Source organism: Artemia sp. Qi Xiang Cuo, chromosome 11 (genome assembly GCF_049724085.1).
Source record: "Artemia sp. Qi Xiang Cuo chromosome 11, ASM4972408v1, whole genome shotgun sequence".
Classification (NCBI taxonomy): Eukaryota; Metazoa; Arthropoda; class Branchiopoda; order Anostraca; family Artemiidae; genus Artemia; species Artemia sp. Qi Xiang Cuo.
This window is the reverse complement of record NC_142804.1, coordinates 51,058,766-51,084,414: the sequence shown is the minus strand read 5'-3', so window position 1 is coordinate 51,084,414 and position 25,649 is coordinate 51,058,766. Positions and strand designations below refer to the sequence as shown.

The window sequence follows — 25,649 nt, the reverse complement described above, 5'->3', positions numbered from 1 at the left end:
CTGAATTGAACTCTAGTATAAAATGTTGATTGTACCAATTTACTTTCAAAGGGTTCAATATTGACTGCATCCAGTGCCTTTAATTCGCAAAAATGTAGGGGGAATGTTTTTTCAAAATCGGGGGGAGGGGCCTCCCAGTTGACGCAACTGACACCATCAGCAGCATTTTATGGAAGTAATTTTCAATTCCTACTTAAATTTTACTAAAATCATGCTCATAAGCTTCTTTTTATTCCATCCATTGGATTAATTTTTTTTTAGCAGAATGTTTTTTTTTTTGCTAAACTGAAAAATAAAACATGTTTTTTTGGTGGTTTACACGGTTTATAAATAATATACAACACCGACACCGTCTAGCTTTTCTTGGAATTTTTACAGTATAGTAATAACGCTAAATCTGTATAATCTAGTGAAATTAGTATTGGAAACACGATTAAGAAACTTAGAAAATTTATCAAGAAACGCCAAACGTTAGATGGCGTTTTTGTTGTTGACACTAGCCTTATTATCTACTCTTACAAATTACCCATATTTTTTGGTTTAGTCTTTTGTATTATTTAGTACGGAGTTCCAATATAGCTGTGTACTAATGACATTCTTGCTATGTAAATTAATATGACATCTATTTTCCCTTAGGGGTTAGTTTGCAATGCTTCAATAACAGCCAATACAGCTTTAATAGAATTCCGTGGGAAGATGATGCTATCTGCACAATTTCAGCCTAAAACTAGCCCCAAAGCAGGTCGGCCAGGGGTGAATGGCTATATTCCATATGTCTCGTTTTATCAGTTTTCAAGAGACATGGAAGTTTGTATTGACTCACGAACGTATGGTAATGATGCTCGTTATGTACAACAATCCTGCTCGCCAAACTCTGAGGTATGTATCTTTTTCCTTTTGCACTCAACTTTTCCGCTGTCCTTTTTTCATCTACTTTGTTTTTACTTTTCTATTATCCTCAATTTACAAATAAAACTATTTATCGGTTATAATCAAACTATGGAGGTTGCTTGTGGTTATCTCTTGAAAAAAAATATTCGTGCATAAGAGTCCTTCAGAGGCTGATATGTCCAAGTCTCTTTGCTAAATCGATGTGAAATAAATGACATTATAAAGAAATACTGATTAAAATATTCTGGCGCAATCAATAAGCATAACTGAGTTCAGAATGTACATTTATAAAATGTGCTGTTAGACCTGCAACCCGCTTAGGATATCGAATTAAAAATTATGTAGTTCCTGTTCGTTTGAATATCATATTCTGTGTAATCCAAATATGAGGGTAGTTTCGCCTGAATCGCCCCTGCGCTCTACACTAAAGTTGAACTTTTGTATGTATAGAATAAGCTCGTTTGTTTAACCTTATTTATGATACTCGAACACACAGTCTTGTTGTATCAACATACTACTACTGCTAACAGCTCACCGCAGCACCCGCCTTAGGTCAACACAGCTACGGACGCTCCTCCTTCATCCAATCTATTCAAAGCCTCCCTTTTTACAACCTCCCAGAAAGTTCTCATTTCCCACAAATCTTTCCTTACGACATTTTCTCACCCCAGCCGAGGACGACCTGCTTTTTTTATAGCCCTAAACGATCGGCTGAAAAGCAAAATCTGTGGCAATCTTTCACCCTTCAGCCGCAAAACGTGCTTTAACCATCTCAACTTCTCTCTCATTATAGCCCTAGAAAGCGAGATTGAACCGCACTTTTCGTACAGCCTACTGTTTGAAATATGGTCAGTCAATGGGGCACCGTAAGCAATTTCACTGGAAAATATCTAGCCATCTTCCTCCGTTTTTCGGAGTGCCCATGCTTCAGAACCACACTTGACCACTGTCATCACTGTAGCTTCCAATATTCTAATCTTGGTTCGCAGACTTATCTTCCTATTCTTCCAATCTTTTCAACTGTGGAAAAACACCCTGGATCTGCTAGTCTACTTTTAAACATCTGCACTGCATCCACCGTCTTTACGTATAATACTACCTAGGTGTAAGTGAAGCTATCCACTTGATCGGTCTTTTCGTTACCCAACGTCACCTTTTCGTCGTCGCTTATTCCTAGCGTTAGCGACTTAGTCTTCTTAACATTAATATTTAAATCTAGTCTAGCACCATGATCAAACTCTCAGGGAAATTGGAACTTGATGGGAGGAAGTGAGGAATGAAGATTTTAATTGATTGGGATGGGTGTTGAATATTCAGTTAAGAAGGTAGCTTTTTGTAAACATTTCAGATTTGCTTTTCGACGGTAAAAATAAGAAAATCTGTCCAGTCAAACTTTCAAGCAGCACCTAGTATCTACATCTGAGTAAGTTCCGAGAAAAACGCAAAAATATTGTTTTGCTCTATTCATTTTTACCGTCTTTATTTAAACAATGAAGTGCTGATGCTCATCGTATGGTGCTGCTGATTGTTTTCAGTGATAAAGTGTAATTTGTCAGATACTAGATTTTAGCGTAAATGTCGATTTCTAGTATGTACATGCTAGGTATGACACAAAAAAAATGGTGAACTCCTGTGTAGATACTAGGTAATATCAACGAAACTAAGCATCGGAGAATAATTTCGTTTGCACCATTGGATTCCTTCTGGTCTAATTAGGCGGGATTCACTCTTAACTAAAATTGGAATTTTTTGTAGATACAAGGTTTTGTCAGAGGACAGCCGAGGTTTTGTATAAACTGTAAGATGGAGCCTGATTGGAAACTGGTTCTAATAAAATCTTTGATTTAACTGTAATTCCTGTATAAATTCTATATAAATTGGGGAATCGAACAACACATGTTTGGGCAGTCCTTGCGCCACCAAACAGAAAGTCTGTGGAATTGGTCATCTTCCCTTCAGGAGAAAGAAATTACAGCAGCATCGGCCTGAAAGTATTTCAAATAAACAACAACAAAATTAGCAGTTTGAATTAGCAGAAATCAGACACTGAAGAGACCAATGTTTAACTGTAACCCGGAAAGAATAAAACCAAAAGAGAGTCAAACGTGCCACAAATGGGCGTAGTCAAAACTTACTCCTCCCCCCTGGAAACATATTTCAAAAGTAAGTGTTATACTAAGTTCCGGCAATGGACAGTTAATCTCCCACTCTTTATGTGGAAGATTACCCACGCCTCCCAAGAAAAACTGCTTATTCATACCTGTGATCACACTAAAATAAAAAATAAAACTGTTTTTTTAAGGTTTGACCAGTCCTTAACAGGGAGAAGTAAAATCTAAACAAACAGCGTTGCCTATGGCCAAAGCTTAGATTTTGGCTTGTTTTGTATTTTTGATGTCTGTAGAGATGTTTTCGAGTAGATGTAAGGCTAAAAAATTCTCGGGGGGACGAGGCTCGAAAAAGTCATATTTTCATTTGTTAAAGAATGTTGGACTTTCATAAAGTTTATCTTGTAGAAAAAAAGAGAAGAGTCTGAAATAATACCCCTGTATTGTAAATATTTCAAAAAATGTAATACTTCAAAACATTCATTTTTATAGTGTCAAACTCCATCTTAAATATATTCGCATAAAAAAAGCTCAAAATTAGCATTTATCTACAAATAATCCCTAGGTCAAAAGCGCATAAAATACCCTCGTAGGTTTTTTGTGTGAATACAGCTGTGCCTTGAAAAATGCGGCTTCTGACCTGCCCTTTATGATAATGGTAGCCAACATCCTATTTATACGTTTCTTTTGGCACGTTTTTTGAAGAATTGTTTTCTAGGTCCGTCACGTGATTGAAAAAGGACTTCTGCATTTGTATATAGTATCAACTCGGTCTTTGGATAAAAATGAGGAGGTCACGATCTGCCACGATGCAAAGAACGCTTTGTCCTGTTCTGATTATAATTGCCGGTATCATTCGGCCAAAGAACCCATCATTAATAACAATGTCGAGTGAGTGTTTCTCTTCTTTTTCTTCTTCATATTGTAGTCATTGAGTGCATGTCTGCTTTGAAAAATGTGGCCCTAATGTTTTGTAAAAGTAAAAAGGAATTAAAGGACTATTTTTATTAAAAAAAAAAAAAAAATCCGGGAATAGTTCAGCTCACTTTTATTTGCTACCAAAAAAGATATTTAACTAAACTGCCAGTACCCGCCCCAAGAAAGGTACAAAACGTACATGCGACTGTACAACTAATTTTCTAACTGTTAACTAAAAAGAAAAAAAACATGACCAATTTTTCATCGACTCATGATAGTAATAATGAAAAAAAAAGAATAACAACAAAAGCAGCTAAATATGAACCTCGACCTACCAAATACCTTTACAACTGAACGAAAGAAAAAATTTGACCTTGTTTTCAATTTTAGCATAACCAATTGTATATACCCAAAAGGTGACCATAGCTATTCGTGTCGAGAGTCGGTTTTGTTTAAAGATAAGGTTTATCAAATTGGTCTGTGAAATTGTGCAGTCAGAATAATCTCCATTTTAGCGTTTCGGAAATGCACAAGAGTCAAGAAGTTTTTATAACGATATTCCCACTATAGTCGTTGCTAAACTTGTGGAAAAAGACAACCAATAGATTTCAAAACATGATTGAAGCCGATTCTTTCAACTCTAGTTACGTTTTCATAATTCTATAGTGATGTTTTGCTTTTTTTTTCCTTGAAGGGCTTTGTCATTTTTTTTTCGTACGAAGACGGGTTTTCAGTAAATAATAATGATAATAATATCTAAGGAAGTTCGTTTTTTTTTGTTTGATTGCCCGTAAAATTAGAAAAGGCAATATTTTTCATTTTTATGACGAGCTGTATATGGAAGAACACGTGAACTAACTTTATTCAAAAATCGGTATAAGAGCTGTGCATATGGCATTTGTGCATATGGAGCATTTGTGCATATGGAGCATTTGTGCATGTGGAGGCGGAGGTGGACTTTCAGCACGCCCTGTAAGATTTTATTTGCAATTTGCTCCATAATTATTTTTTATAGTGTTTGTAAGGAAGCCTTTTTCAGGAATTGATGTAATTTTTACTTGTTGATAAATAATCTATCATCCATCCATCCATCATGAGAAATTTCACCTTTGGAAAGCCCAAAAAGTAGTTTGACTTTTATGACTTCTGATTTGTGTTCTTGTAGGGGAGAGAAAAAGCATGTGCAAGGAATTTATTTGGGATGATGGGGGCGATAACAAATGAATTTTATTTGATAATTTGAACAAGAAGTGCCCAGATGTTGGGGAATTAAGATATTTCTTCAACATGAATTGTCTCTAGTTTTCTGTAATATTCATTACTAATATCAGTTTACCTAGCATTGTCATTTCAACTAGTAGCGATCTCTTTAGTAGTTACGTTCGCAGGATTCTGTTTCAGAGGAGACTGATGTTTTAAGGGGGGGGGGGGGGCAAATTGAAATTTAGATGGCTAACACCTTATTCAATGTCTATATTTTTCAAAAATATACATAAAAAAATTAATATATTAGTAAGTATATTAGTAAAATTTGTATGTACGTAGATACATAAAAAAAAGAAAAAGTACTAAGTATTATTATATTTGCACATAAATATATTAATAAAAAATATACACTACTAAACATACAAAAAATGAAATTTGAATTTTAAAAATTATAGATTTATGCAACGAAATGGTCAAAAACATTTTGACCATTCAGTACTTTGCTTTTTTTGGAAACCAAATTGACTATGTTCATTTCAAATATAATTAGACAGATTTTTAGTTCTGAAACGCTCCAAAAGAAATATGAATATTTTTCCAATTATATTAGTGGTATGCTAAAATCTAAATGATTGGAATGCTGTATGTAATAATTGTAATTGGTAACATGTAAATTGTTAATATTGTAACTGTCATGTAATATTGTAATTGTGATTGTTAATATGTAAATAATTGATATGCTAATATTTTAATATCAGAAAGCAGGTATGAAAAAAAAATCCAAAGCCGCCGACACTTTAGCAGCACAACGTGTGTTTTGACAGCTGTGCTTTGAGCAAAAAGTATTTAATATGTAAAAATAGTATTTTCATAAAAAATCTTGCAACAAATTTGAAAACTGCCAAGTAGCATTGCTTCTTTGCTATTCCGCTTTTTATTTTGCGGTCTGAAAGAACGATGTATCCTCAATTTTAATATTCTTTGTTGTTTTTTATGGACTTGAGTAGATGGACTTTCGAATGATTGGGTTTGGGTATTTGAGATGTCCATTTATTTAAAAATGAGTGTTGAATCGTATTAGCTAAAAGGCTTATCTTGTTATTTTTCCACTGGATGAGTCTCGCCCAAATTGATAGAACCAGCATCACCTTTATTACAGTTAAGGTTTTGTAGAACAATGAACCTCCATGTTAAACTTCACTTCTAATATTGACAGCTGTCGAGAATAATTAACTACAACACATATTTACAAAGGTCTGAACCTTGGTCGTTTTAAGAGGGTAACCCTTTATGTATAGCTCTGTATTGCAAAAAGTGAACATAAAATGTTAAGGAAGCAAAAAGTAAGCCCATAGAAATAGACTGATGGTAAGTTTCCTTTCTAGGATCGCATCTCAACGTGCCGAGCGTGCTCGTCGCCGTCGAAGGCACACGGTTACTACGGATGAGGAGACTGAATCTGCCCCACCAGCACCACCACCACCACCACCTCCTCTCATTGCTAAGAAAGACTCCGAGCCTGTTGTAAAGAAAGTTCCGATTAAAGTGGCTTCTGGGCCTCCGCCTCTCCCTGCCCAAGGATCCAAGCGTAGGAGGAAGACGACAGAAGTCGAAAGTGAAGAGGACCCTATAGAGGATAGGCGGCGAAGACGTAATACAGAGTCGGATCAGAGTGATGGAAGGACAAGAACTAAGTCAGAAGCAAATGATTTCCCTTCTGAATCTGATAAGAAAAAGGTATGTTGCGTTTTGTCCTAGCTCACCTAAGACTGGGTCTAGACGGTGGTCAGTAGTACATGTTCATCAAACTCTACCAGACTTAAAAAAGAATTGTAAGCTAATATTTAGAAAAGAAGCAGAAAAAAAGCTTATTTAATCAAGGTGCAATTCAGAAGTACCACTATTACTTTTTTTTCTTCATTTTGTATCTGATCATTGTTTGACCGACTAGAGATGATAGTATATAGATATATATATATATATTGGAGGGAGGGGGGGGGTTTGTTGGCCTCAGATTCCACTACAGTTCTATATTTTTCTTTGTTTATCGTATAATTCGATAAATTTTTTGTTGTTTCTTTTTTGGTTCGTAGACATTTTGGGGTTTCCACTGATGGCAGAGTTTGGATTTTGTTGAAAAAATTCAAATGAACATATTGAAAATCCAAATGATATATATTTGTTATTCAAGTGAATGCAGGAAGAAGATTAGTAGCTGCTGTGTGTCAATTTGGTGAATGGTTTTAAGTCGAGAGATAATCTGTTAAATTAGGAGGGGTAAGGTTTTGCCTATCCGAAAGGCGGTCTGTTTACTGTGACATCCTTTTTCAATGCATTATAATTATCAAAACACCGTAAAAATACGGAAATTTTGTGAAATTTATTTCGTCTCACTTTTGCGCCAGCCTTCTCCTGTTTTATTTTTCTATTTTTGTGTTTGTTTTTTTTTTTTTTTTTTTTTTGGCGTTTTAAAGGACCCATTGAACTGTGTTGTGTGGTGCACCGTACGGGTATGTAGTCTCAATGGATCTAAATCAACCCTATAGATCCTTGACTCTAACCTTAAGCATCAACCCTAGAAGGGACTATTTCACAAGTACTATTTTCGTATTTTTCTTGAAGCAGGAAGGCACCGCAACTAAGTAACTCGCTGTCAATATTACTTCCCTCCTCCAAGTCAAAATTATTTTAAAATGAAATTGGTCAATGCAATCTTACAACCCATCGTAGTGTATACTAAAAGAACTTTAAAAAAAGAGTAAAGAGTAATGCTGTACTAGACTTTATAGTCCAAACTGGCGGTCCTGGTCCCCGTTTCTTGGTCCATCAACCAGGAAGTGCAATACGACTAATAAATGAGTACTTTATTTTTCAGTCACGGGAAGATAGAAAAATGGAGGCCATTATGAAAGCTTTTGAGCGCATGGAAAAACTTCAAGCGAAGCATAAAATGCCTAGTCCCGCTGGTTCCCAACCGAACTCGAACAAGAGTGAAGTCAAAAGTGAGGCTAATGAGAGTCGATCACCACCTGTTGTTAGAGGAAGACGAGGTCGCCGAGGTGGGAGGCAGAGGAGGCCAAGTGAAAAGATGCGATTTGTATCAGGTAGTGATGCCACGTCTCATGATGAAAATGACGAAGATGAAGTGCCCTCAAAAGATGGTGGTGATTTTAAGCTTCCTGAGAAAAAACAGGTATGCCTTTAATTGCAATAAACAGACATTCAATCGTCATGCAATAACGGACTTTTTTGTTTCCTTTTTCAATGAGTGTGTAGAATGGCGTATAGCAGTTTTTAATAGCCACATCGATGTCGATGTTTAGCCATATTCGAATTTTAATTGTAAAGTTATCATATTTATTTTCCAGGCACCAATTTCTATATATTTCCGGCTCAAATTTTTTTAGTTTTCTTATGAGGGCTGTCGTATATACTGGTTTTACTGGCAACGGAGAGTCTTTTTTTTCTTTTCCTTTTTTTTTTTGTTGCAAAAATGATCATCATTATTTGCTGTCATCGGACAAATAAGATTGATTTACAAAAAAGGTCTAGTTTGATTTGAACCGACTCTTTGTGTCAGGCTCTGTGTCGTTTAATATTAAAAAATAATGTGACCAGTGGCAGGCTTGTGAAATAAGGTATATAGTTTGTAGAGTATTCAGCAAAACAATACAGTTTCACACACCTGATACACACTTAAAAATAAAAACGGTTTACCAAAACAAAACTCAGAGGAGACAAAATATAAACTCAAAAGAGAGGCAAGTAGGCTAACCTAAGTGCTAACTGTCAAAGCTTTGCAAACTATCGAAGTTAAGACATTTTCAAAATTAGAGATTATTTTATCTTAAAGCGCAATGTTGCTGTATTAAAAGGGGGAAAGGTAAAGATATCTCTTTAATGTTTAAGCAGTTGCCGAGAGTGAGTGCCAAAGTTCGCCCCTTCTCAGCCATTCATCTAGGGCCAAACGAAAAGCCGATCGTCGCCGAATGGGGCAGGAAGAGATCGTTAGAAAGGAATAAAAGGAAATTGGGATTTCTATGGAAGGGGCAAAGAGGGAAGCTTTGAATAGACTGGGATGTAGGAGGAGCGGACGCAGCTGTGTTCGACTCGGCCGGCTTGGTACTGCAGTGAGTTGTTATTAGTAGTAGTAGAGAGTGATTGAAGAATGGTATGAGTTTTTTTTTTATTAGTGTAAGATTTTGAATACTCGGGTGTGTTTGGTGATTATAGGGGTGGGCCTCCAGTTCCTTTTTAAGCCCTTTTGTTGGTTTTTTAGCTGGTTTTTATTCTGTGGGGTTGGGGTGGGAAAAGGATAAGGAGGAAAGAAGATTTTTTTTTGTTTCGAAAGGAAGAATTATATTATATTAGTAAAAAATATGGTATCTGGATTTATCAAACGAGATTCCTAAGAAGCTTTTGCTTCAAGAAGCGAGGGTATATTTTTGTTTTATTATTGGTATTTTTTTTGTATGTCCGTTTACGAGTAAAAAAAAAGAAGCGAAAAAACCTAAAGATAATGGCTAATAAGCAGCATAAACTACTCAGGAATATTTTTTTTTTGCTGTTACATAACCAGATTCAGGTGTTTTTCATTATATTGTTTTCATTCTGGAGAGAGGGGATTTGTTAGGGAGAGTGAACTGCTCATAAGACCCTCCCCCCTACACCAATTTCTTGGATATGGTCACTGACATAACCAAAATGCCCAAAGCCTGATAAAACTGACAAGCAGTACAACGTTTGAGGAAGTATATAATGATGTATATGCTTTTATTGTTCGTTTGTTATATCTGAACAAATATCTATCTAAATAACAATGATCATCATGAACCATCTGTTGATTAGAAAAGTATCAAAAGAATTCAAATAAGGGAAATCTGTAACTTTTGTTACATTTGGCTAGTGACCTATACCCTTGGAGAAAATAGGCATTGGGCATTCCCTCTAAACATATGGGTAGCTTGTGTTTTGTTTGGATATTCTTTAAACTCTGTATCGTGAATGGTAAACAGGTCTGCAGTCGGAACGGTGTGTCAATTTTAAATTCTTACGTAAAGTTCTTAAAGTTAATATTCCGTTTATTATTAGTAATAGCGAAAATGAACTTTCCTTATTTTTTTATTATATTTTACTTTATTCTTGGGTTTTTTGAAACTTGATTCTAACAACACTGTAAGAGGAAAAAAAAACCTTCGATTGCGGATAAGAGCTATGTTGTATTGATAGTAGAAAAAAAAACGACTAATGAAGTTAATATATAAATCCACTAAGTACATAGTGAGCGCAATTTTGCGGTGACTCTTATTTTCTTGCTTTAATATACAAATTTTTTTCTGAAAAATCACTTTCCATGGTAAAAATGAAAATCTGAAAATTAGACGTTGGAAATTACCTTTTCACTTTAATTTCTTATAAAATCCATTTACTTTAAAAATATAAGAAAATCTATAAGAGAATAGAGAATCAGTTTCGTAAGGGTTTATTTTGTCTGAATTTGTGATGAATTTTTTTTACAAACTGGGATTATGGTGCCGAGTTTCTCCCGCACCAGCGGCCTGAAGCACACACAACTTTTTGTGCCACCAAACATGGATTTTTCAAACATTTTTTAGTTTAAAACCTATTTACTTTATATTTTTTTTAGTTTCAAAACATATATTATGTTTCACCAATACTGTGAAACTACGGTTAATTTTATCATTAATAAATGATATTTTTCTCTGATGATAGCTGTAACACATAATAATAAATAGCTGCAACACAGTTGTTACTTCAAAATCATTAAGAATTCGAAGAAATAGTTTTTATCTTGACACCCCAGACCCTAATGGATTTTTTTTTGTTTAAATATTTGATGGCGACTGATTCTCAGAAAATCAATATATTGCGACCCTCGTCGTGACAAGTTTTAGAAGTACTACGAGTATAATACGATGTTTTCTGCAACACGTTTTTCTTGACAACCAGGAAACCAAAGCCAAATGAGCAACAAAACAAAAAAAAGCAATCCTTTAGAAAGAATCAATTAATGCTAGAAAAAAAAATTGAATTTTATATAAACAATCTCACTTCACTTATTCAATATTGTCGTGGAATAAAAATACATTTGGATAGTAAAATAAAATATTTGAATTTTTAAATAAATATAGTAAAGGAAAGTCTGATAAAGAAACAAAGAAAATAAAAAATCGATTTGGAAAGAACATCGGCAAAGCCAACTTATAAAATCATTCAGATAAATGAAAAAAGTGTATTATCTCCCTAAAGTAGAACAATTACCTATTCCAAAAACACAGTTAAAGGATCGATGTCGAAGGTGAAGATGAAAGTGAATGAAAAGAATCCCCAAAGTAAACTAATTTCCTGCCCGTGCTGTTGCACCGACTTCACAGGCTCAGCTTCGTATTGAACAAGAATGCCTGCTACGACCTTTCGAAGGTGAAGGATAGTAAGTTTTCTCCTGTTTTTTGTTATTATTCAAGGAGGGCCAGCGCTTCACCTTGAATCCCAGGGGCCAAGATGTAGTTCTGATTAGAAATTTTCTGACCAGCTATGATTTCACGGACAATAATTATCATTGTAGTATAATTACTATATACATAATGATTAACTATATAATAATTGTTATGATAGATAACAGAGGTGAAGTTGATGAGTTTAACCATGTCCAAGTCTGTACTATCAGAACAGACAAGCAAGTTGCAAAGCTAAGAAAAAATGAGTAGAGGCTTTTGTACGAGCCATCTACTATCCCTGGGTTGAAGTTCGCTTAGAATCTGTCACTATCACTATCCAACTTGTCCTTATCAGTGGCTTCTTTGTTCTAGGGTTTCTTGGCTTTTTTTTTGTATATATATTATTATTGTTAGAAATTAAATTACGAAGTTTCTTTTTAGGATGAAAGTGAACTTGGTCGAAGTGAAATGAATGCTGCCAACAATGGGACTTCGGTACCATCGCAATACATCCGAGCTGCAAAAAGCCCAACTAGATCTGGCCAGGCAAAGAGGCCGTCATTTTCCAGTATTCTATCGATACCAGTATCAGAGGGCGAATCGGCAAAAAAGCGATGGCTTCGCCAGGCCATAAGCGAAGAAGCAGATGATAATTCTAGCCAATCTACTGGAATTGGTAGTAGTGCAATGAGTCCCTCTCTTGGTGATGGGCTTGGGGAACCCTTTGATTACCAGACACCACTGAAGGTAACTTTCTTTTAATAGTCATCATCAAGATTAACAAATAGAAAGCATTTAAATTAAAATAAAAATGGAAGGAGTCTAATAGTAAAATAGTCAAAACTTTGATTACCAGACACCACTGAAGGTAACTTTCTTTTAATAGTCATCATCAAGATTAACAAATAGAAAGCATTTAAATAAAAATAAAAATGGGAGGACTCTAATAGTAAACTAGTCAAAACTTTGATTATCAGACACCACTGAAGGTAACTTTCTTTTAATAGTTACCATCAAGATTAACAAATAGAAAGCATTTAAATTAAAAGAAAAATAGAAGGAGTCTAATAGTAAAATAGTCAAAACTTTTTTTTTATATATAAAAGATGAATATTGCAACAGGCATGATTGATGCTACATGTTTGCTATAACAAGCATGCATAGGAATAACCTGCTCTTATATGATTGCCAAGCATGAAGGAAACAGCCAAAATCCTCACTATATCCGCCAAACAGCCAATTGGAGGCAAAACTATGGCTCAAAACTAATTTACTGGCGAACTTCTTTTTAAGGAATGTGATTATCTTGCGGAATAAATATAGTTGCTTATTTTTAGGAGAAGGGAATAGAGAGCTTAGAGAAGAAGAAATTGAGGGGTCGAACTATAAAAAACTTTTTTTTTTTTTTTTTTTTTTTTTTTTTTTTTTTTTTTTTTTTTGTCTTAAGCCGTATACTGGATAAGTGTGTTTACAGACATTATATGCGAATTTATAATTCAACGATGTAGGTATTTAAATATAGATTTCTGTCATATCCTCCTCCCCCCGAAAAAAACTGACCAATTAGAAATTTTTGGGAACTTACTGTTCAAAATTATTTCAAGGCATGCCGGTTTTATTTTTATTTTTTTAACTTTTTGACTATGTGAGAATGGTAAATTTCCCTTGTGGCTATGATAACCAAGTCTTTAGAATTTAAATAATTAACAAAGAAATAAAAATAAAAAAGGAAGAAAAAAAACAAACAATTGGGCTAGGGGAATAAAAATGTTTCTGGTAAAGAAGATTGATTGGAAGATTTTTTTTTCTATTTTGGCTTAATCTTGTTGATACGTTCACCTTACTGTTGGTCTTTTGGTCTTAATTCTTTACTCTTGGTCTTTTGTATCGTTTTTTTATTTGTGTTGTTTTTTAGAATTTGTTTTATATATATATATATATATATATATATATATATATATATATATATATATATATATATATATATATATATATATATATATATATATATATATATATATATATATATATATATATATATATATATATATATATATATATATATATATATATATATATATATATATATATATATATATATATATATATATATATATATATATATATATATATATATATATATATATATATATATATATATATATATATATATATGCAAAACCAAGATATAAGGCATGATCGCTTCTCTTAACTTTTTGGAGATTACGCTTTTTACTTTGTAAAGAAAAAAAGGATGAAAAAGCGAATGTATTTGCTTTCCATGGGATTTTTTATTGGTCAACTTAACATTTTTTTTTTTTGTTAAGGAGGGGAGGGGTTCGAACTATGGAACAATCCGATTTTGTCTACAGGCATAAACTGGATAGGTGTGCATTTGTTCATATTGTTAATTTTTCTTTTGTTCAGAGGGAGAGGGGGGTCGAAGCCAATTTGGTCATCCACCTGGCTACATCCTTGTATGCTTCTGAAGGCAACGATTTTCTTCACATTTCTTTTTTCTGTTCCACAATTATTATCCTTATTTTTTAGTTATCTTTTTTTTTATAGGTCTACAATCTTCTCTCCGTTTAGTTTTTAGAACGATAGATTTTTTACACATTCGAGAGTTTGGGTTTCAAGCTATGCCATAAAATTAGTTTTTTTATTTCTTATACTTTGTAAAAAATTTGGTATGTTTTTTGTTTTTGTTTTTTCCTAACATGCCAGTTTTCAGTCATCTGTGTTCACACTCTGATATATCCTTTTTAATGATAGTTTGCACTTGGGATGTCTGGCCAGTGGTAGGTTATACTGCCTTCACATTCAGGGAACCAACAGACTTTCCAAGGAAGGGAGGGAGGGGGGAATAAGTGACAGTAAAACCCTCTCTGTTGGTTCACATTTTCCTAGAATACAGCAAACCAATCTTGGTGGCATCCTACATCTGTGTAGATATGTACTGCGCAATGTGTATTGCTTTGTCTAAAAAAAAATTGCAGATGATCTTTTAAATCTTTCTCGGTTGCTTTCTTCATTAGGAAATAATTTCTCAAGTCTTAAAAAAAGTTATGCTGATATTTATTTGCAGTTTAATGTAGAAAAGTCTGCTGTTTTGTTTTTTAATTGTCCTGAAGATAATGCTACAGTCAGGCTTGGTGGAAGTATCGTAACACCGTCTAGTCACATTACGTACCTTGGCCTGCCGATTGGTCGTAATCTTCGAGAGACTCAGTCTTTGCTTATTGAACACCTTTCTAAAAAAGTGCGCATTGCCTATGCGGGTGTTGTCACTACCCGTCGTAATTCAAGCCGTAAATATTTGGCTCGTCTTTATAATGCAGTAGCTTTGCCTCATGTCTTGTACCTGTCTCCTTTTTGGAAGCTCCTGAGTGCACGAAACAAGAAAGACATAAGGTCGGTATTTTTCAAGTATGCCCGATATCTTCTTCAAGTGCCGCCTTTTGTTAGAAACCGGCATATTGTTGCGAAATATGGAATTGTTGAGCCTCTGAGTGCCGTGGAGGAGGTAATTCAGAATTACGTGAAAAAACTAGAGCTTCTGGATCACGAGTGGGCCCACCTTCTCAAATAGTTATGTTATTATGTAGTTTTTTCTGTTTGTATCTGTTTTTCTTGCCAGTTTTGCTTTTTCTTTCTTTTCTTGTTTGTGCTCTGTCTTTTTCTGTTGATTGTAAGACAGGTTATTAATAAAATTCATTCATTCAATCAGTGCCAAGGTGTGAGGTTTTTGTGCCTTGCTATTGCCTCATTATAATTTTCTGTGATAAAATTCTTTTCCTCATTTCAGAAACGAAGATTTACATTAAACTCCGTGGCTCAGCCAGCACCAGAGTCACCCGCGTCTCCTGATATTCTCAAAACTCGGTCTATGACAACAGAATTGTCTCCAGCTTCCAAGGCAATGGCTTTTTTGGATGCTATCTCTAGTGTAAATATGGACGAAGTTAAAAATGTCAAGAAAGAAATTCGCTTTGACATTGAAGAACCCAATTCAATAGTGCCTGAAGCTCTACTTGAAAAAGACGACTCCAAAGATGACGAAGACCTGGAGGAAAAAAAGAAGCAGGAAGTGAGTGCGATTGAAGCTGAAGAAGAAATAACAAAAACCATTGAAGGAGACACCAAAAATAATGATAATAATAAAAAAGGAGAAAAGTTTGAAGATAAAAACGAATACGTGGATGTAGAAGGGGATGAAGAGAAGCAGGAGATTGACGTGGAAGGTATAAACGATGAGGAGAAACAAGAAATTGATGTCGAGAGAATTTCTGAGGGTAACTTTCTAGGGCAAGTGAGACTTGAAAAAGCAATAACAGATGAAAATGTTGATGTGGAAAATGATCTGGAGGAACCTGATGGCAAGCCACCAAAAAGTGAAAGTGTAATTGATTCAACTGTAAATATTTTTTTAATGGATGGTAGTGACAAAATTGCTCCAGAGCAAGCAAAGGTGGAATTGAATAGTTCTGATTCTTTGGCAAACGCTATTGAAATTAGTAATAACGATTCTTCAAATCTAGGCTTTGTGGAAACTAGTAACAAAATTGTTTCCCAGAAGGATGAGACTGAAGAAGAATCAAGTTTTAAACTAATATCGAACACCAATGATGTTCGTAAAAAGGTTTTTCCTGATCCTGGTCAGACAAAAAAGGAATCGACTGTTTCTAAATCCTCTGCGGATACTCTTGATATTTGTAACGAAGTTGTTCCTCAAAATGATTTGTCTGAAAAAGAGATTATTAGTTTTGAGTCTTCTTTGAATACCGGTAGTGCTAATAACGTTGTCTCATCTGTTTTGAGTCAGGTGCAAAAGGAAGTTAATAGCTGTGAGCCCTCAGTAGGTACAACTCCTATTAGTAACGAAATTTCCACGGAAAGGGATCAGGAAAAAAGGGAATCTGACATTTTTGAGTCTGTGCAAGACACAGCTGTTATTTCCAAAAACTTTGCTCCAGATGAGGACGAGGTGAGAAGGGAATCAACTAGCTTCGAGTCTGACAAAGAAAATATTGAGGGGCCCGGATCTGCCACTGAAGGAGGTATATTTAAAAATGAACATGCCTTTGAAAAAATTAACGAAGTTGGAGCCTCTGAAAGAAATGAAAGAGAAATATCAGTTGATAGTAATGCTGATAGCGAAGTAAATAAGCCCGAAGTAGGTAATAGTGTGGATAGCACAAACGATGTACCTGATAGTGGAGTAGAGTTTTCTTTAGATCGAGCTGCCAGTTTAGAGCCATCAATGTCCCCTATTTCAGAGGAAAATAATTCTGTTTCTTCCTCAACTGCCGTTAGTGACCCTCAAACGCCTTTACAAGATGAGCCTGATGAGCTGGGGGCTCTGTCATCGAGTTTGGGGATAAAAGTGATGGATTTCAGCCTTCCTCCCAGTCCTCCTCCCCCTGATTTCAGTTTTATGAAGAATGTACAAGAATGGGAGGATACGTTTCAAAGACACGATGGGGAACCCCTGTCAGTGACTCCTGAGCCACCCATAATAGAAAAGCAAGTTGAAGAGCAAAAGCCAAAGAAGAAGGTAAAATATATACCTATTTAGATACGTTTTTAAAATTTATATTTCTGAAGAAAATGGGTACGTCTCTCCTTTAAAAGAAAGTACATTTTTGGACAAAACTTCACGCATTATAGCGTATTGTTCTCCTTCAACCTGCCTATGTTATTTACTGATCAATCATTGATAAACTCATCAGTCATTTGATCATTGATCAATCAATCATATGATCTGTCACTGTGTTGATCAATTACATTCAAGACAACTAACATTTCAAGCTTTAAATAATTAATACTAAATTTTATGATATTAAATTTTAAATGATTGCTTTAATTCAGAATTGGTTCTGTGACTTGTCAAACTGAAGCTCATAGTCTAAATTTTTATCCCAGCACACCGGATCGATTTGTCGAATCTGTGTTTGCTTAGAAAAATAAGCTTTACTTTTACCCAATTCAATAAAGTGTTCTAGAATGCACTTCAGAACACTCAATGCTTAAACACATGTTTCTCATCTTTTTCTTCGGCTCAACTTCTGTTTAAAAAAAAGAAAGCGCAAGTTTTGCAGAAACAAGATTTGTCGAAAATGACTGAAAAAGCGAAAAGTTAAACCAATTCTAACTATGTAAACAAAGTAAAGTTTCCAAGTACTTTCATAACATCATTAAAGTGAGTTAGGTTAACAATGTAAAGTCAGAATTTGGCTGTTCCAAAAACTTTGTTGTAAAAGAAAGAAAAATGTATACTTAGCAAATGAGGGCTCGGAAAGGAGTTTTCAACCTCCGCTCCTTCCCAAAGATGGACCCAAAATGAGATAGACGCAGATTTATGAAGTTCAAAATATACTGTAAAAATAAGGTGCAAGTTCATTTGCCTAATAACTGCCAAAAAAAATCACAACACTAACATCACAAATACCATACACACACACGAACACAATTATAAACAGACATCAGATCACAAAGACAAACACAAAAACTTTTATTGTATTTGTTTTTTTTTTACCTCTTTTTATTTTATGTAACATACCTTGTGTTGTTTTATCTAACCTATTTTTTATTTTATACCAGGTGGGTGGTGCAATGAACTTTTTTTTTTTTTGAAGTCAGAGTGCACCCCATAGAAGTGCCCCACATTTTTATTTTTTTTATTGTAATGTGTTTTTTCTACTGTTTCTTTTATGACTTTGATCAAATTGGCCTCTGAGTCGTTAATTTAGTTAGACTAGTCCATTCGGAGAATGGTCCAACTGACCTGATAAAATCAATGAAATATTATTGTTCCCGTGGTCGAGCAGATAGTTTAGTTTATTAACGTCATTTATTCCGTAAAATCCTGTCAGGAAGATGGTGCAACTGACCTGATTAAGCGAATTGAAGCTTATTGTTATCATTATAGCGCGTATAGTTTACTTTAACCCTGTCGTTTCATTCATAGACTTCTGTCAAGAAAATGGTGCAATGACTACTAAATGAATGAAGTATTAAGATATCATTATTGAGAATAGTTTACTTTAATACCATTATCTATTTCATTCAGTTCTGTCAGTAAAATGGTGCAACTCGCCTGATTAATTCAATAAAACTTTGTTACCACCATTGGAGAGAATGTATTACTTTAATGTCAGCATTTATTTGATTTAAGTCCATCAGGAGAGTGGTGCAATCCCCCCTTAGATTTTGAAAATACCTTTGGGAAGGGGAGGGGGAGGAGAATTTTCATTAAAAAAATGCCTCTTTTTGTATTGTCATTGAAAAATGCCTTGTTTGGTATTTTCGTAAAAAAGAAAAAATGAAAAATGATCCAACTAACCTGATTAATTGCATGAAATATTTTTAATATAATGTGAAAGAAATACAATTTTGATAAAATATAATATTATATATAATGTATTATATATAATATAATATAAAACTTAACGTTGATATAATTGAATGTTAGGGTTTTTAGCCAATCTGAAATTTCTATGAAAAATCTGATTGGCATATGCACTAGCTAAATCTCGGCATTTTTAAGTCCGGTACTAAGATTTACACCAACACACCGTCTAAACCAGCGCTACACCATTCAAGATGGGTTCAACCAATACATCGTTTAAACCAATGCTACACCTACTAAGACGGGTCTTAAGGCTGTTCGATACCTTAACTTTTTTTAGTTTCTGTGGCCCAATTCAGAACTGATTGGGCGGTCTTGTCATAACTTGTATAGCTTTGATAAGAAATCTGAATAAACGACAGAACAATTAAAACCGACTCTTATTTTCCCAGAAATCTAAGAAAAACTATTAAACTTCTCCTGTTTGTGCCAGAGATAGAGATATTCAAATTTAGTGAAACTTACATAATTTCAAATCATAATTATTTTTTTTTTTTATTGAACATAGCGGAATTTTCTTTTTAAAGTTAAGGAAAGGACAGTCCCTAAAAATGTTCTCGTATATCTGGCTTGGAAAACATTAAAGATCAGCTCAAAAGAAGTATCATTGAATAATTTAACAGCTTTCGAAGTTTCCTGTCATGAGAACTGTTATGGTCTGTTATTGACTTTTATGGTTTGTTATGGTCTATTATGAGAACTCGCCCCCATCCTTCGATGGATATCAGGTAAAGTGCCCACGAAAGCAGAACTTAAACAAGGAAAAGCAAAGGACATAAATACAACCTTCCTGAAAGGGAAAAAAGGTTAGGAACATGAATCTAACTCGTTTTCGTTATTATATTTCTAATTATCCTATTACTTAATAAAGCCCCTTCCAAGTATCGTACAATGGTAGAATTTACATAACACGAAAGAAAGAGCTGCGGCGTGACTTCTCCACTCTTGTAAAAATATTTTAGCTGTACGTAGACTGATTAGACAGGGTTTTACTTAACAAATAGTAAGAGATTATAGGTTTTCATTGTTTTAAACTAGCCCCTCATTAGCTTTTTGAACTGCTGACACATTAAAGATCCCCTGTCAATTTTTACCGAACTTAATTCGGAAGCTCCTTGTGGTGCTGGGAAAGTTTACTTAATGGGCCATTTGTCTTTGAAATTGTCAGCCGACGCTGAGACTCGCAGAATAAGATTTACGATACCGAACGTCCTTAATAGACGTGGCCTAATCAATACGACATTAATTTTTCACTGTGTTTTTCTTTTATATTTGAATAATCTATATTTCACTTAAATAATATTTGACTCTGTATTTTATAGTTGTCAATTAGTGAATATCGAAGAAGGAAGCATGCGAGTGCGTCTGAAGAAACTGGGCCGGCTATTGATGAATCTCTTCCTCTTTTGACTCCTCCTACACTTTCTAATGAATCAGTTAAAGAAGGAAATATGCCGATTTCAGTTTCAGATATTTTAGAAGCTTCTGAGGAGCCGGCAGGTTTGTATTTTTGCCTGAATTTTCTCATTTGAAAAGGGGTATTGCACCTCTATCTTTTAACTATAGTTTTTAAATTTGGTAAAATATTTCATTCAGTTTGTCAGTCGTTTAAGATTAAGTTTAACTGAGCTATAGTTTCAAATGTAATTTTCAAGGTTTAAATAATAGTTCATTTAGTTACAAATAAAATGTAATTTTAATTCAGTCATTTTAAATTCATTTCAGTGAATTATAGCTTTAAATTTTGTAAAACTATTTCACTCGGTTTGAAGTTAAATATCAGTTTAAGTCAGTCATTTAAAATTAAGTTTTAGTCAGCGATAGTTTCAAATACAGTTTTCATATAATGTTTCATTCAGTTCAAAATAAATGTATTATTATTTGTATGATTTAATTTCGTTTTCAGTGAATTGTAGCTTTTAAATCTTGTAAAACTATTGTATTCGGTTTGAAGTTAAATATCAGTTTAAGTCAATTATTTAAAATTAAGTTTAATAAGTCAGCTATAGTTTAAAAAAACTTACAAAACTTCATTCAGTTCAAAATAAATGTAATTTTAATTTTATAATTTAAATTCGTTTTCAGTGAATTATGGCATATTAATTCTGTAAAACTATTTCATTCGGTTCAAAGTTAAACATCAGTTTAACTCAGTCATTTAAAATTCAGTGTAAGTCAGCTATAGTTTCAAATATAATATTCAAAATTAATATAATATTTCATTCAATTTAAAATAAAATGCAAGTGTAATTTAGTCGTTTATATTCATTTTCAGTTAATTCAGTCATTAAACTTTCATCATTTAAAGATCAATGTGAAATAACACGACAATTTAAAATTGTCAAATCAGTTTCATTCAGTTTAAATAGATAAAAGAATTAGGTAATATAGTTTTTAGATATTTAAAAATAGCTAATTCATTTTTGTACCAGTTAATTTTATCTTTCAGTTTGACGAATATTTTATAACTAGTTTAAACTAAAGGTATTTTTTGAGACTTCTGCTTTTCGGGCGAATTCTAACGAAAAAAAACCTAAAAAAAGAAGAAATTTCTATAATTAAAGCTTTTTTCACAATAACAAGCTTTTTTTTCTGAGTGATATTGCATCTATCATATAACTCGTAATTGGGTGGAAAGAGGTCATAAGGAAAGATTTAAAGGAAATTGAAACGCCGTTGGGGGGGGGGGGTAAGGAATGAGACTGAATAAGTTGGGATGGAGGAGGTTGTGCAGCTGTGGTGACTTGTAGGTGGCTTGCATTAGGTGACTTGTAGCTGCTGTGTTGTTAGTAGTATCGTATCTCCCTGCCTTTTTCTACAGCAGATTGTTTTCTAAGCTCAACATGTAAAATAACTGGAATATAATCGTATAAAAATATTAAAAGGGGGCTTTTTGGTGATAAATTTTTATTTTTCACTGAGTCTGTCTGGAAGCTCTTTTATCTTACAATTGGATGCAAAGCCTGTTGGACATAAGGTGTGAAAAAGATTTGGAAAAAAAACTGTTGTGTATACCCTTTTGTGAGGATTGGGGAAAAAAGTTTCTACTTTCCTTCTCCAACACAATTGGAAGCCGCCTTGCCACCTCCCTCCGAAAAATAACTTTTCATGAAAGTTTCAATTCGATCCCTCTAGCCACGTCCCAAATCAGGTAGCCTTACCGAAGCTATAAATTAGAAAATCCTCATTTGCGATAAGGGAAAAATGCCTCTGCTTTATCAAATGTCTTATGTATACTGAACGTGTAAAACATTTATATACCGACCCCCCCTCGCCTCCCTCCTACAAATGCCCAATATTGGAATGGAACCAAGGACCTTGAAATAGTGAGTAATTTTCTACCATCTGAGCAAGCTACGATCGATATTTGGTTTTTGAACCTTTGCTGCATTACTATATACCAATAAACGGGTTTTCTATAGTCTTAAACATATTTTTCTACCTTTATTATATAGCAGACGAAAATATTTTTTGATCTCGAAAATATATATTTTTTATTTCTTTTTATATCTTTTTTATTTTATTTTTTTTATTATTATTTTTAATTCTTTTTTGCATATTAAATTAATATTGCTCTCAGTAAAGTGGTATTGTTAGTTTGTCAAGAATTTTGCATTCAAGATGTAGTATATAGTTTTGGCTTCGATCTTTTTGGATTCTTTTTGGCTTTCGAGTTTTGGCTTCGAGAGGCCACGTCGTACTGCCTCTCGGGTCATTAGAGTCTTAAAATTTAACTTAAGACAAATCAACTCAGCAGTCAAAACTGAAAAAAAAAAAAAAAAAAATGCACCTAATCATTTTAGTGCTGATACAATCAGAAAAATACGAATCAATTATTCAGTTAAAAAGAACTAAATTTTCTTACTTGTTCTAACATATAAATACAATCGTAATATATAATATGTAAGTTATGGGTAGAACTTTGAATCAATGTAGTGAACAATAAACTAAAAACTACCTGAACATTTAAAACCCGGAAACTTTATATGAACGAAAATAAAAAGGCTAAACTAAATAGCTAAAACATTCAATAAAACAATAAAAAGATGAATAATGCTAAATATAAAGAAAAAAAGGGGGGGGGATCCGAAAAACTAGCATTTGAAAAAGTTTTTATCCTTGTTTAAATTTGCTTATCCTTTTTTTGTGTTTTTTTTTATTGCTTGGTACTTGGTGTTTTTCATCGTTTATGTCCTTCTCTTTTATATTTTAGCTCTACATTAGTGCTTTTTTTTGCTTTTTTTAATATTATCATTGATATCAATTTCTGACTATTCAGGTATATTTTTAAATTGCTCTTCATTGCCTTGGGTAAAAGATTTACAAGTTTTTGGTCAGTTTTTGTACAAATACATCACACTGCGACAAGACGAATACGTAATCGGATAGTTTGCTCTGATCGCCTCAAGGATATGATTCACTGACAATACTTGAGAAAAACGAGCTCTGATCAATTTTGTAATTTTGCAAAAAGTGTCCAACCCATAATTTGTTTGTCGTAGTAATAATATTACTCATAGTGGAGATTCATGGGCTTGAAACTGTAAGTGGAGCTAAAGATAATAAGAGCTCAAATGACAGACATGCTTGCACATAAAACATGGGGTAGAGGAAGAAGCAGATATGCTCAAAGGATCTCATCCCCTTTCAGAAAAATCGTGGACGAAGCAACTTTTCCCTAAATCTGTTATTTTCGATAATTCAAATTTACCGTCTAATCACTGACAATTTGATTTTTGTTTTCTTTGCTACTTTTTTAATTTTATTTGTGATTTTTCCTTTATCTGTATTCCTTTCCTAATTCGTTTTAACTCTTAGGTGAAGTTGGTGCTCCACCTTTTATTGAGTCACCAAAGCCAGTTAGCCAAGAGCGTGTGAAGCGAAGTGGCTTTTTCCTGCGAATGCGAGACTCGACACCTTCCCTGACATCAAAGTCCTATAAAGGTCCAGTTCCCCAGCCTGTTCCGAAGGGAAAATGGTTCACATCAACACCTAGAACAGTACTAACAGCACCTCCTCCGAAAGCACCAACTATATCTGTACCAGGTGGTCAAAGGTTAAACCTTCCATTTCCTGTGAGATTTAATTCACCTGATGGTGGAAAAGGGGGAATTAAAGGATTCCATTCCCCGGTAACACCAATGAAGCTTTTAAAATTTCCCTCGTTAAGGTCACAAAACGGTTTAGACTCTTCTAGAGGGTTAGCCAAAGACGTTAAGAGTGGAAAACCGAGCTAGCTGCTTTTTCCCTCTGACCAAAAAAAGAGAAAAATTTGTAAATATAAAGTGTAAATAATAGCTGTGACCGTTGTACCTGTTAATTAGTTCATCACTGGTGAGGCAATGGAAAGTTGTTTTTCTTGTAAATGTAAAAAGGAATTCAGTTAATAATAAAAGTGCTTTGGGAGGAATTTCGGATCTCTTGTTTTTGGAAGTGAACAGAAAAATGAATTGGCTAAAATGCGTTACCCCCTCCCCCGTTTTATATTTTTTCTTTTAAAGTTTCGTTTTGTCTTATTAAGAGTTGTTTAGCAAAAGGTCTTAATGTTGTTATTTCAATTTTTATTAATTATATTGATATTAAAAAATAATATTAATTACTACAGCTGTGTTATTTCAATTTTTTCTAGTATTCTGTGTAATATCGGTTAGTCTAGAAAGACATGTGTTCAATTTATAACTTTTATGAATGTGGGAATTAAAGACAGATGATGCTTGAGTAAAAAACATTGCCATATTGAGACTTCTCTCTCTCTCTGTTTAGATGGTTATTTATAAGTACTGGGAAATGGACGTGTAGTTTTCAGAGGGGAAGGAGCAGTTTTAATGTCCAAAATTTTAAAAAGTGGTGTCAAGATATGACAAGCCTTATCTCTCAATTTGAACACATAGGTACACATTTTTATGGCAGCTAAGGTGAAAAAATGACGAATCGGAGTTTAAAAAAAAAAAATCTTACTTAACAATTAATGTTGTTACTGGTTGTTCAACAGTTTGTTCTGTGTGTATTTACTTACCATCTATGTTTTCAGCCATCTAGAAGGATTATTTTCCTAACAAAATCTTTGCTGATGTTTTTCTATTAGTGCTCAAAAATGCTCTTGTTAAATATATATATATACTATATATATATATATATATATATATATATATATATATATATATATATATATATATATATATATATATATATATATATATATATATATATATATATATGCGATATACTCCTAAGCTAATGGGGCATGTAAATGTGTGGGTGTTTACAGGGTGAGCAGTTCATTGAGGCCACACCAGGCTAGCCGAGCTGTGTTCAATTGAAATATTTACCAGAGCCGTTGGAAAATGTATCCGTTACCAAATTCAAGATTCAATACCTGCTAATCAGAAAATAAAAGTTTTGATGACATTTGTTTCATTTTTACATAAACAGTCCTGCTTTCTAATGTCAAAAACTTGTAATTGGCCTCTCTTTTTTTTCCGATTTTTGTTCCATGTCCTTATATGTATAACTTGTGTTTTCAACAGCACAAACAGTAATTGACTAAAACAAAAACAAAAACAAAAAACAAACAGGTGTTACTATTCTTTTAGATTGCTTGCATGATGTGTAACTTCTAGTTTGGACTATATAAAAACAGGGAAAAGAAGAAAAGAA

General features: G+C 33.7%; 1 protein-coding gene across 2 annotated transcripts in view; it reads left to right on the top strand.

The window, feature by feature from the left end:
- upSET (SET domain-containing protein upSET) overlaps nt 1-25,087 on the top strand; it is a 92,139-nt gene extending 67,052 nt beyond the window's left edge. For both annotated transcript variants that reach the window (XM_089096870.1, XM_089096869.1), the window contains exons 9-16: nt 637-879; nt 3,718-3,890; nt 6,509-6,860; nt 7,999-8,316; nt 12,023-12,328; nt 15,390-17,138; nt 20,315-20,492; nt 23,811-25,087. In XM_089096870.1, coding sequence (XP_088952996.1) covers nt 637-879; nt 3,718-3,890; nt 6,509-6,860; nt 7,999-8,316; nt 12,023-12,328; nt 15,390-17,138; nt 20,315-20,492; nt 23,811-24,229 — 3,738 coding nt within the window. In that variant the 3' untranslated portion in view covers nt 24,230-25,087. The remainder of the gene's footprint in view (nt 1-636; nt 880-3,717; nt 3,891-6,508; nt 6,861-7,998; nt 8,317-12,022; nt 12,329-15,389; nt 17,139-20,314; nt 20,493-23,810) is intronic.
- Nucleotides 25,088-25,649: the final 562 nt, after the last annotated feature.